The 12,079-nt window shown below is 35.5% G+C and overlaps 1 protein-coding gene across 27 annotated transcripts in view; it reads left to right on the plus strand.

Moving 5' to 3' along the window:
• The window catches only part of UNC79 (unc-79 homolog, NALCN channel complex subunit), a 338,162-nt gene that overhangs the window by 78,251 nt on the left and 247,832 nt on the right, over positions 1-12,079 (plus strand). For all 27 annotated transcript variants that reach the window (XM_056810500.1, XM_056810495.1, XM_056810498.1 and 24 more), the window contains 2 exons: positions 9,776-9,864; positions 10,520-10,560. In XM_056810500.1, coding sequence (XP_056666478.1) covers positions 9,776-9,864; positions 10,520-10,560 — 130 coding nt within the window. The remainder of the gene's footprint in view (positions 1-9,775; positions 9,865-10,519; positions 10,561-12,079) is intronic.

Here is a 12,079-nt window from a genome sequence, read left to right on the forward strand (position 1 = left end):
GGTAGTATTCCATTGCCATCATATGCCACAATTTGTTCAGCCATTCCTCAATTGATGGACATTCCTTTAATTTCTAATTCTTTGCCACCACAAAAGGGGCTGCTATAAATATTTTTGTACAAGTAGGTCCTTTCCTCTTTTTTATGATCTGTTTGGAATACAGACCTAGTGATGGCATTACTGGATCAAAGGGTATGCAGAGTTTTATCGCTCTTTGGGCATGCATAGTTCCAGAGTGCCCTCCAGAATGGTTGGATCAGTTCAAAAATACAATTTCTTAACTATAGAAATTCAGTTGGCTTTCATAGAGCAGGATGCTGTATACTTACATGTATATCCTTAAATCTGGAATGTTTATATGAAGGATAGCATGATATAAAGGAAAGAACACTAGACTTGGAGGAGATCTTGACTCTGCAATAAATTCACTATGTGACTTTGGGCAAGTCCCTTCCCCTTTCTGGGCCTTAATTTCTTCATCTGCAAAACGAGAGGGTTGACATAGGTCAGTCAATTAACATACATTTATTAAGCACCTTCTATTTGCCAGGCATGGGGGTAGGTGCTGCAGACACAAAGGCAAAAATGAAAAATCTTGCCCTCAAAGAGCTTATATTTTATTGAAGAAACAACACATAATCATGTAAGTAAATGTGAAAAATATTTTTAAAAACAAAAAACAAATAAAAAGGTAATTGTTTTAGGGGGAGTGGTGGTAAGCAGCTGGGGATCAGGAAAGGCTTTAAGGAGTTGATCTGAGCTTTGAGGGAAGCTGGGAATCCTCAGAGAAATAATCAGTGAAGACAGACTAATAATAACCAGGAGGTCTATTCTAATACCTCTATACTCTAACAGTGGTAAAAATGGCATTCCACAGTGGAGTGTGGCTGTCATTTATACTTGTAGGAGGACTTGGGACCTCATTCTTTTCACCTATAGATGAGACCCACCACTTCTCTTTGGAATTGCTTTGTTCTTTCCATCTGCTTACAAAGTAGCACATCTAAATTCCTGGAGGTAGACCACTATTACCACAAGGTAACATTTAAACTTTTTCAGGGCCCTAGGGGTAACACTGTTGAGGGAAATATACTTCTTCCAGTCCTTATTCCAGCTCTTTATCCTCTATCCAATAGTTTTTTATTTATACAACCAGCCACTCCCAATAATAATACTCATGGATAGTAAATATAACTATGTACTATATATATATATATATATATATATATATATATATATATATATATATACTTATAACTATGTATAAGGCAAAAGAAATAGTATTATAGATGTTAATATATTAAATCAATACATAAATAACATCACAATGCACTTTGATCATACTTTCTCACCAGAGTACTTAATAGCTATGATGAAGGGTGAACACACACAGGAATCTGCTCTAGAAACACACAAGGGAGGAAATTTTATTCTTTGGGCAGTTAAAAACTCTAGGCTTCAGAGTTTAATATTATTGGTCCATCCAGGAATATCTGTAGCACATTAAACTGCTTCTCTACTTACCACTTAACTGTTGATTCTCATCCCTTTTGTGCTGGGGAAATCATCTATTTGACTGACTAGTTGACTGATATTACTATAGTACCTGTAAGTTGAGGGACTGTCTTTTGCCTCTTTTTGTATACATGGAATTTAGCACAGTGCCTGGCACATAGTAGCCACTTAATAAATGTTTGACTATCCAAAATCAGTCTTTAGGTGTTTTTAAGTTCATAACTTGAACACAGTCTTTATAAGATCTTTCAATTAACTATCACCCTTTAAAGCCTATTTAGAAAAACGTTAGCTTTTAATATAAATAGTTCTCTTTAATTCAGACAACTGCAAAGCTGATGAAATTGCCTATCTCTAGACTATACATACCAGCCCCACCAGTTATTTACTTACCTGGATGCTGTTCTGTCCAATTAGAACAGAGTTCTTAGCAAGAAGTCCTTTTTACCAGGTGCAAAGATCCTTGCAAAGATCCCTCTGCATTTTCTTCTCAAGTCAGAGGTGGAAGCAATAAACCATTACGAAAAGCTTTATCTTTTCCAAATCTGTTGTTGTCATCATTGTAGTGGTCCAGAAGAATGTTCCATTCTTCATGACCCCAAAGATTCTGGCATACCAGGCTCTTGTATCCTTCACTATCTCTCAAAGCCTGTCTAAGCTCATGCTTGTTGATTTCATGACATTATCTATCTCATCATCTTTCATACTCTTTTTTTTGCCTTCAATCTTTCCCAATATCCAGGGGGATTTTTCCAATTATTCCTGTCTTTTCATTATGTGGACAATGGATTTTAACCTTTTCCTTCAGTTCTTCACCTTTCAATAAATAGTCTGAATTAATTTATTTAAATATTAACTAATTTGATCTCTTTGCTGTTCAAAGGACTTTCAAAACTCTTCCCCAGCACCACAATCCAAAAGATGTGATTCTGTGGCATTCAGCTTTCCTTATGGACCAGTTCTCATAGCCATATATTACTACTTGCAAAAATAGAGTTTTAACTCTAGAGACATTTATCAGCAAGGCTATTTCTCTGCCTCTTAGTATGCTGTCCAAATTTGCCATAGCTTTCTTCCAAGGAGCAAATGTTTTTTAATTTCATGGCTGTGGTTACTGTCTGCAGTGATTGTTGAGTCCAAGAATATAAAATCTGGTGCTGCTTTCATTTCTCCTCTTATTTGCCAGGAAGTGATGGGATCAGTTCCTATGATCTTAGCTTTTTTTATGTTAATTATCAAACCAGTTTTTACACTCCTTAATCATCATCAAGAGGTTTCTTAATTCTTCTTCACATTCTGTCATCAGTGTTATCATCTGCATATCTGAAATTGTTGATATTTTTCCTAGCAACCTTCATTCTTGCTTTTGATTTATCCAGCCTTGCATTTCTCACGATGTACTCTGCATATAAGCTAAATAAATAAGGTGATACTCATAACAAATGAGGCCATACTGCCTTTCCAGTGTTAAACTAATTAGTCATTCCATGGTTGTCCTAACTGCTTCCATGTACCACTTACAGGTCCCTCAATTGAGAAACTCTCAAGAGACAAGTAAGATAATCTCATCTCTCTGAGGTCTTGCCACATTTTGTTGTGTTAGTTCAGTCAATGAAGCAGGAGTAGATGATTTTCTGGAATTCCCTTGCTTTCTCTAGAATCTAACAAGTATTGGCAATTTGGTCTCCAGATCCTCTGCCTCTTCAAAAACCAGCCTGTTGCCCTGGTAATTCTTGGTTCACATAATGGTGAAATCTGGCTTACAGAATCTAAAGTGTAACTTTGCTAGTGTGTGAGATGACTGTAATGCTTCAGTAATTTGAACATTCATTTGCCATTCTTTAGGATAGGGATGTAAGGTGATTTTTTCCAATCCTGTGGCCAGTATTAAAGTATTAAAGATTTTCTAAATTTTCATGTTGAGCATGACATGTTGTCAGCATTATCTTTTAGGATTTAAAATACCTCAGTCCATCACCTCCACTAGCCTTGCTGTTAGCAATGCTTTCTAAGGCCCACCTGACTTCATTCTCCCACATATCTGGCTCTAAATCATTAACCACACACCATTTTTGTTACTGGTGATGTTAAGATCTTTTTTGTATAGTACTTCTGTATATATTTGCCATCCTTTTTTTGATCTCTTCTGCTTTTGTTAACCCCTACAATTTTTGTCTTTTTCATACCCATTTTTTGCACAAAATGTTCCCTTGATTTCTCTAATTTTCTTGAAAATATCCCATTATATTTTCTTTTATTTATTTGATTACTCTCTCAAGAAAATGATCTCTCCTTGCTACTTTCTGAATTCTTCATTCATTTAGGTATACCTTTCCCTTTTTTTCTTTTTCTTTCTCTTTCTCTTTCCCTTTATTTCCTCAGCTATTATTAATGCCTCATCAGATAGCCATTTTGCTTTCTTGCTCTTCTTTTTCTATGAAATGGTTTTTTTTGTTGTTGTTGCTGCTTCTTACATAATATCAATCAACCTCTGTCTTCAGACATGCTGTCTTCTATCTATATCTTCTTCTTCAGGCATGCTATCTATCGAATCTAATCCCATAAATATTCATCACATCCACTTCATATTCATTAGAGATGTTAATTAGGTCATAACTATAAAGTATAATAGTTTTCCCTACTTTCTTCAATTTGTCTGAATTTTGCAATAAGAAGATCTTAATCTGAGTCAGTCAGCTCCTGGTCTTATTTTCCCTGAATGTATAGAGCTTCTCATCCTTTGCTTGTAAAGTATAGAATCAGTCTGATTTTAATATTGACCATTTGGTGATTTCCATGTGTAGAGTTGCCTTTTGAGTTGTTGAAAACCTCTATGGGGCAACTAAAGGACAATAGCTGTCAGGGGAGCTCTTGGATGCTGACACCAATTCTCTCCAGCCAATCAAGAGTCTCTCAGCTGAAGCCTTCTCTTAGATGATGCCTTATCACTTCCAGTTCCTAGGAACAGTTTCTGAGCCTTTCTCCTGTGACTTCACTTTTCCTCTTCCTTTACTGCTGCTCTTTTCTCTGGCTCTTCTTCTTTTGCTCTCTCCCTGTATTAGTAGTAGTTCAATGGCTTAAAGTTGAGATTCCTGCCTCTCAATGCCTTTCCCTTAAAAAACTCAAAACTACAAATTTCCATTATACAAATGACAGTCCTTTTAAAATCATAATTCAGTCTCCAAATATGTATATGATTTTTCATTTTCTTAGTTTTACTCTACACTACTGCCACCTCATAGGAGGAGGAGATTTCATAGAGAGCAGCATCATGAAAACTAAGAGTATCCAGAAAGAGGGTGGTCAGGAGTGTCAGATGCTGTTGAAAGGTCAAGCCTGAGCACTGAGAAAGGACCGTTATATTAGGCAATTAATAGATCATTGGTATTATTGGAGAGAACATTTTCAGTTTAATGATGAGGTTAGAGGATGGAATGTGAAGATTTGAGAAGAGAGGAAGAAGTGGGTCAGATGGGCGTATATGTCAGATTGATTATATACTTTGCAACCAAAGCTTGAGAAGCTCTATACATATATATGTTTTACACACACACAATATACACAGACACTTGTCTTTTTCTAAAAGTTTGACTATGAAAGGGAGGATAGATGATCTCTAAAGTCTTTTTAGCCCTGATATTGTGTCCTAAAATTCTGCCTTAATGTTCTTTGTTTTAACATTCCATGTACTAAGTTCCCTTTTACATTCTAATTCTTTTTCTTTAAGTAGTCAGTTGCATAGACTATATTCAGTTTACTCACAACTTTTCATTACTGTACATAAACTGTTTTGAATGTATATTATATGCAGAATCTTTTAGCTTAAAAATTTTTAAGTGACACATGGTTATATGTTTGGAAAATTAGATGCAAATATTTTCTGGGTGGAAGTTCATGTACTTGTAGGCAGCTAGTAGAAGGTAGTTGCCTAGGTTGCTATATTTTGAGGTGGGAGGAAAGCTATACAAGACCTTTCTTAAACAAGACTTTTTTTGTAAAACACATACATATTAATACAAGAAAATCCTGCCCTTGATGACACAGAAGGATTTGTTTTGATATGTCAATAAACATTCATTAAATGCCTACTACATGTTAGGCACTGTTGCTAAATTCTGTGTATGCAAAAAGAGGCAAAAGACAGTTTTTCAACTTTCATGTATTTTAGTGAAGCTCAAAGTCAACTAGTTGGTTAAGTAGCATTTAGTAAAAATGTATTATGTGCTAGGTACTATGCTTAAACCTTGGACACTCCTATAGGAGGTACAATTTTCAAACCTTGCTGAGCTCATGTAAAGTCCTTTGGGTTTAGTTGTTTGGTTTGTGATTGTGTGGATCGCAGAATGCCTCTTTATTTGTTCATCCTTGCATGGTTCATTACATTTTCAGGAACATTCTATAAGGCCTTAGGCTAGCCTCTGAGCATAATTGAACAAGATTTTAAAATAATTTTAATTTTAAGAATTTTATTAATACCTCTTGTTTTTATATAATTGTAATTTCTCAATATTGTCTCCCTTCCATCTTTTCCTCAATAATCAATCAGTCAATTGACAAGCATTTATTAAGTACTTACTATGTGCTAGGCATTATTCCAAATACTAGGGATACAAAGAAAAATAAAAAGCAGTCCCTATCTGCAAGGATTTTACGTGGTAATGGAGGAGATAGTATATATGTAAATCAGTACAACCAAGATAAATATCAAGAATATGGAAAGTAACTGTAGAGGAAATAGACAATTGGCTAGAGGGGCCAGGACAGTCCTTCTTGAGTAGTTGGGTTTGAATTGTATCTTAAAGGAAGCTAGAGATTCTTAAGATTCTTAGAGGCTGAGAGAGGTAATGATGCATGTATAGAGAATAGCTAATATGAAGTTAAGGAGATGAGAAACAAAATGTCATATGAGTGGAAGAGCAAGCAGGCCAAGAGAGTTGAATAGATTTCTTGGAAGGGAATATAATATAAGAAGAATGGAAAGTTTAGAAGGGGCTAGAATGTGGAGGGTTTTAAATGTCAAGGAGAGAACATTTTATTTCATCCTGGAGCTACTATGGGTCATTAGAATTTATTGATGAAAGGGGCAACAGAATTAGACCTACTCTTTAGGAAAATCACTTTGGCAGTTGTATGGAGGATAGATTGGAATGGGGAGAGATTTGAGGCTAGGAGGAAAATAAGGAAGCTATTGAAATAGTTCAGGTTGGAGGTGATCAGGGCCTAAATGAGGTGGTACCTATGACTAGAGAGAAAGGGATTTGTGTAAGAGAAATTAAAGGTAGAAATGAGAATATTGGGCAAAAAATTGGATATGTGGGGTGAACAAGTGAGAGGAGTCAAGGATGACACCGAGGTTGTGAAGCTGGGGTGACCTGAAGTATGTTGGTGCCATCAACAATAATAGGGAAGAGGGAAAGGCTTATGGGAAAAGATATGTTCTATTTTGGTTATATTGAATTTGAAATGACTATAGGATCATCATCTAGCCTGAGATGACCACAGGGCAAATGGTGATATGAGACCAGATTTGAGGAAAGAGATTAGAGGTAAATAAAACAATCTCAGAATTATCTGCATAGAGATGATAATTAAACCTATAGGAACTGATTAAATCACCAAGTGAGAGGTACAGAGAAAAAAAGAGAAGAGGGACATGGCCTGAAGCATGGGGATTACCCGCAGTTAATGGCCATTAGCTGAATGAAGTTTCAGAAAAAAAGCCTGAGAAGAAATAGATAGGTAGGAGAAAAATCATGAGAGCAGAGTTACAAAAACCAGAGAGCTGGGATACTTGTGGATGGGATTTATTGTGTAGATATGAGGAAAAGTAAGTTAAAAATTAAGAAAAGTAATATGAGATTTAAAAATTTCACTTGTGTACAATCTTTTTTTTTCCCCTTTGGAATTATTTTATTTTGGAATTAAAACAATTCCTGAGAGGAGTAAATGTCTAGGGGGAGAAGGTGGGCAATCATTTAAAATGCTGTGCATCTTTCCTATTTAAGTGTTTCCCTTGGTCAAGAAGGATAAGACCTGAGAAAAGTTCATTGGCTTTGATGGTTAAGAGAAAATTGGTAACTTTGGAGAAAGCAGTTTTAGTTGAATGATGAGGTATGAAGTCAGATTGCATAGATTTTAGAAGAGAAAGAGGAAGTGGAGGTATATAATGCAAATGGCTTTCTTAAGGAGTTTAGCAGAGACAGAGGGAAGATGTAGTATAATAGCTGGTGGACATGATGGGATATAGCTAGAATTTTTTTTTAAGGTTAGGGAAGAATTGGATGTACTTTTAGGTAGCTGGGAAGAAGGCGTTAATTAGGGAGAGATTGAAGATTAGCAAAAGACTGAACCTTCCCTTGTAACAAAGAATGCTAATTAAGCAAAACAAATGGAGATAAATCACAGCGTTTGGCAGTAGTATTTGGCACAGGTAGTCTTAGAATTCTTTAAGGAAAGGAGGGAGGTATATGTCCTCATTTTTACTTAGGGTCAGGATTGGTTATTGTAATGAAAGAGCACCCAACTTTATTTTAATGTTCTTTTTGTTTACATTCCTATAGTCATTTTGTATATTTTCCCTATTCTCACTTTGTATCAGTTCATATAAGTCTTTCCATATTTTTTGAATTACTCATTCATCATTTCTCTTGATGCAATAATATTCAGTTACATTTATATACAATAATTTATTCAGCTATGCTCAAATTTATGAGCATCTACATTATTTCTGGTTTTGCTAAAAAGGATTTCTTTAAACTTAGCCATTCCCATTGTTGTTTTTCAATACCATTGAAATTCCTTCAGACTCTGGATTTTAAGGCTGATTGGAATAATATGATCTGGTAGTTTTTTCCCCCCTCTCAAAATCAGTAAATGCAATTAAAGAACAGAGTTTGGTATGTTTTTATGGCCTCTGGGTAGAAGGAAATTTCAGAAGACTTTGTACCAAGCACATTAACAGCACAGCAGGGGTTGTGAATATTTTGAAGACCAGGAAGAATTGAAAATGACCTTGGAAAATGAGACAAGTAGACTTTCTCTTAATTTGTTCACTGTTGGAACATTCTTTTGAAAAGTGGCTAACTCATTTGCCCTTCTGGATGTCTCATCCATGAAATGCTAGATATCCAGATGTTTGAAAATACCCAGAGAGTTTGCAAGACTATTATGTAATAGGGATAAACAAATCAGAGGAGAGGAATAGTGTTATAATGAAAACAGTTAATTGATCTGATTTCAGTCCTGTATCTGCTTTGCTGTGTGACCTTGGGCAAGTCACTTCTTTCTGAGTCTCAATTTTTCTCTTTAAGATGAGTAAGTTGGATGAGTTGATCCTTAAGGTCTCTTGCAGCTACCACAAGCTGTGATTCTAATTAGGTGAAGGGGAGAAAACCTTTTTTTTCAATGAAATCATTGATCTATTTGGGCCATGGAGTTAAAGCTCATTCAATAGTAGTTAGAATGATCAACTTTCTGAATGAATATTGACTTGAAAAGCAAAGATTCCATACCAGCATCTCAGAAAAGAAAAATATACTCTGTTGTAGAGAAAACCAGGGGGAAGTCAGCTGATTAAAGTGTAACTTCCTTATGTGGTTCCACTTTTCCAAACCATAATTGTATTTTTCCAAAAACAACAACAACATGCATTCTCCCTTCTCTTTAAGAATTATTAATCATTTTCCTTCTCCTGAAGAGACATTATTATCTAAGTTTATTACTTTAGAGAGTGATTTGCCACTCCAATTATCTGTAACCAAGTGAGAAGATCTATTGTAATGTAATACCCTTTAAAAATATTTTCAGAGGATGAACAATCTCCAGGACTCTAGCTACTTGGACGAACAGCAAAAATGAAGAGCTACGATAGTTAGTTTAAACCTCAAACATATAATATTTAATTGAAAGAGCAGTTATAAATTCTGTAGATATTCATTGAAACATTGGTCTGCTTTATCAGAGAGAAGTGAACTGATATCTAAAGAGCATAACTTAGAGCAAGAATTAGATTCAATGCCTTGCACTGCTACTTACTAGCTGCATTACTTTTGGAAAGTTAGTTTCTTGAGGTCTTAGGTTCTCTGTATGTAAAATGGACATAATCCTTATTTCATTGGGTTTTGGCAATGTTTAAAACTGAGAAATGTACAGAAGGCATCAATGTAAAGAATTATTAGTTTTGGTAAAGCTATATGTTTTAGCAACAGCTAAGATGCCAAATGTAGAGAAATGTTCACTTGGCTTTCTCTTTATATTTCAGATGTGCATAGACCCTTCCCTGTCAGTGGCTTTAGGAGATAAACCACCACCATTATACCTTTGTGAAGAATGCAGTCAGCGAATCGCAGGGTAGGTAAAGTCATCAACGTCACAAATAAAATGAAAAGTCACAATGAGTTCAGAAACAAAGTCCTTCCACTGTTAGCATCGGAGACTAGGAACCAAGCTTCTATAAAACTTGTCCAATAATTAACTTTAAAGATTTCATTGTGTGCCATTGAACATATTCCCAGTCTTCCTTTAGAAGCTCTCTACATCGAACAGTTGCAAAGTGACACTAGAAGCAGCAGGGAAAAACAATTATCTTTAATGAATTCAGCCTTGGATTTGAAGTATTCCCTTGTCACCAAGGCATGGCTTTAAGTAAATGGAATCAAAATCTATGGCTTTCAAATTAAATGTATTTCAGATAGGTGTTTCTGCATATTAGTTTTGCAGCAGTCACAATTGGCTCTGCACAGACCATACTATATTTCTTCTGGTCTAATTAGCATCTGGAAAGCATCATTAAAAAAAACTGAACATGATGAAATGACTATAATTTTAAATTTAACTTCAAAGGAGTAAGCATTTTAAAAGTTTATTATCATAGAACTCTTAATTATGCTTCATTTCTATTAAAAAGGGTTTTTTTTTTAGCAATAGGAGGTATTCTAAAGCATTCATTTGGAGGTCGTAGTTGCAATGTATTTAAAACATGAAATATCATATTTTTTCTCTATAGGGATCACAGTGAATGGCTAATTGATGTTCTCCTCCCACAAGGTAGGATTTATTCTGTTTAGGACAGATAATCAGTAATTATGAATAATGCCATTTTTCTTTATGTATATCATTATTTATTTAAATGACTTAAGATATTAATGGCCTTATATTCTTGACACGGCTTGAGGGCATGGAAGATTTGTAGCCTGGAGGGATATGACAGTATTTTTGAAGTATTTGTTGGGCTTTCTCTCAGAAATGGACAACTGAGTGTCATAGTAGGAAAAGGGCTGGGCCTGGAGTCAGGAAGACTCATCTTCCTGAGTTCAAATAGGACCTCAGAGATTTACTAGCTGTGTGACCCTGGGCAAATAATTTCATCCTGTTTGCCTCAGTTTCCTCATCTGTAAAATGAGCTGGAGAAGGAAATGACAAACCACTCCAATCTCTTTGCCAAGAAAATCCCAAATAGGATCACAAAGAATCAGACCCAATCAAAACAACTGAACAATTACATTTCTCAAAAAAAGGAATTAGAAAAGGGATTGTTCTGTTTGGCTCCAGAAGACAAAACCAGGAACAATGGGTGGAAATTGCAAAGAGACAAATTTAGTTTTGGTGAAGGGACCAACATCCTAATGGTTCTACCACTAAAGAAGTGCAATGAGCTGCTTTGGGATATAACAGGTCCGTTGTCCCTGAAAGTCTGTAGGAAAAGGCTGGATAATGACTTGCCCTGGGTGTTTGTCACATAGGAGATTCTTATTTAGGTATGAGAGAGATTTGGTAATTCTGAAAAACAAAGGTATCAAACATAGGCTATGGGTCCAAGGAACCTACGACACTTCCCATTGTGCTAGAATCAGATGAAAATGTAATGGAGAAATGTTTAACAAAAGAAATAAAAATATAATAGAACATAGAAAATATTAATTTGTGGTTTTCTAAGGATGTGGTCCACAGAGAGAGGTTAGTGTATAATGTATAGGTTAATGGCCCTATTTCTATTTGAGTTTGAAACCTCTACTGTAGAGCATGTGTATGGTAGAAAGAGCCCAGGAATTGGGATAATAAACCTCAGCTTAAGCCCTTTCTCTCTCTCTCTCTTTGTCTCTGTCTCTCTCTCTGTCTCTCTCTGTCCCTCTCTGTCTCTGTCTCTCTGTCTCTCTCTCTCTCCATATATATATGTCTTATATGGCTATAGAAACTTTAGCTTTATGATGTTAATTTTGACCATTACCATCATTGTACTGTTGATCATATTCTTTCTGATATCAGAGAAGAGCAAGTTTTGACTGTGCTATGTCAGCAAAAATCATTTAACACTCTTGCCTCTTACCTGTGTTACAGAATATGAATGTTGAGAAGAGAAGCCAAGTTAAAATGAATCAGTTTCTTTGTGTAACAGTGATCATAAATATGTTCCTATGAATCTGATTGGATGAGAGTTGAGTTTTCTATTCTTTGTACCAGCTGAGAGGGAAAGGTAGCAGATTTAACACAAAGGAGGAGGAAATGCTGTAGTTGAGTTCTTGTCTAAGGAAAAACCAGTTCAAATGTATCTTACCCTGATTGGATC

The sequence above is a fragment of the Monodelphis domestica genome, chromosome 1 (assembly GCF_027887165.1).
Source record: "Monodelphis domestica isolate mMonDom1 chromosome 1, mMonDom1.pri, whole genome shotgun sequence".
Taxonomy (NCBI): Eukaryota; Metazoa; Chordata; class Mammalia; order Didelphimorphia; family Didelphidae; genus Monodelphis; species Monodelphis domestica.